The sequence below is a fragment of the Penaeus monodon genome, chromosome 15 (assembly GCF_015228065.2).
Source record: "Penaeus monodon isolate SGIC_2016 chromosome 15, NSTDA_Pmon_1, whole genome shotgun sequence".
In the NCBI taxonomy this organism is placed as follows: domain Eukaryota; kingdom Metazoa; phylum Arthropoda; class Malacostraca; order Decapoda; family Penaeidae; genus Penaeus; species Penaeus monodon.
The window spans coordinates 1,151,747-1,152,514 of NC_051400.1; the positions used below are offsets into that span (position 1 = coordinate 1,151,747).

At 41.5% G+C, this 768-nt stretch overlaps 1 protein-coding gene across 2 annotated transcripts in view; it reads left to right on the forward strand.

Moving 5' to 3' along the window:
- Positions 1-768, forward strand: part of LOC119581613 (cyclin-dependent kinase 4-like) — a 5,378-nt gene that overhangs the window by 1,336 nt on the left and 3,274 nt on the right. For both annotated transcript variants that reach the window (XM_037929728.1, XM_037929729.1), the window contains exons 3-4: positions 244-411; positions 547-707. In XM_037929728.1, coding sequence (XP_037785656.1) covers positions 244-411; positions 547-707 — 329 coding nt within the window. The remainder of the gene's footprint in view (positions 1-243; positions 412-546; positions 708-768) is intronic.

Sequence of the window (768 nt, forward strand, 5' to 3'; positions counted from 1 at the left end):
TTGGTGGAGAAGGCGATGAGGATATGTATCCGGAATATATTAATGCTATAGTGTTAGCTCATACACAGTGTTTTGTTTTTTGTGTCAAGACGATGTCCCTCTTAGGGTCTGAACCAGTCGAACTTGAATATCTGTGAACCAATTCCATGCAATGTTGTTTCCATTCATGAAATATCAGAAGAAGTAATATTAAGTACTATATCACAAAAAATTACAAACCCTAACACAAAACGTTTATTGCAGAGCTTGATGCACCAGATTCTGTGTGGCATAGACTTCCTGCACAGTAACCGCGTGATCCATCGAGACCTGAAGCCACAGAATATACTGGTGGATGAGGGAGGCAGAGTAAAAATCGCCGATTTTGGCCTAGCGAGAATATACGACTTTAATATGAGATTAACAACTATGGTACGTGTTCCCCCCTTGTTTTTTTTCTAAGTTTGGTGATGTCGAGAAGTTTGTGTGTATTTTGGTTTCGATCACAACACGTGCATTGATTTTATGACGTTGTATTGCAAGCCACCGCTCTTTTGTTCCCAACAGGTAGTGACATTATGGTATCGAGCACCAGAAATCCTATTAAGCAACAGCTATGCAACTCCTGTCGATGTCTGGTCTTGCGGGTGTATATTTGCAGAGCTGTTTAGACGAAGACCTGTGTTCGAAGGACATACCGAAGGAGACCAGTTACAAAGGATATTCGAGTAAGTAGGATATGTGCGTTTTCTGATCACATAGGTCGCGCATACACAGTGCACACGAGTG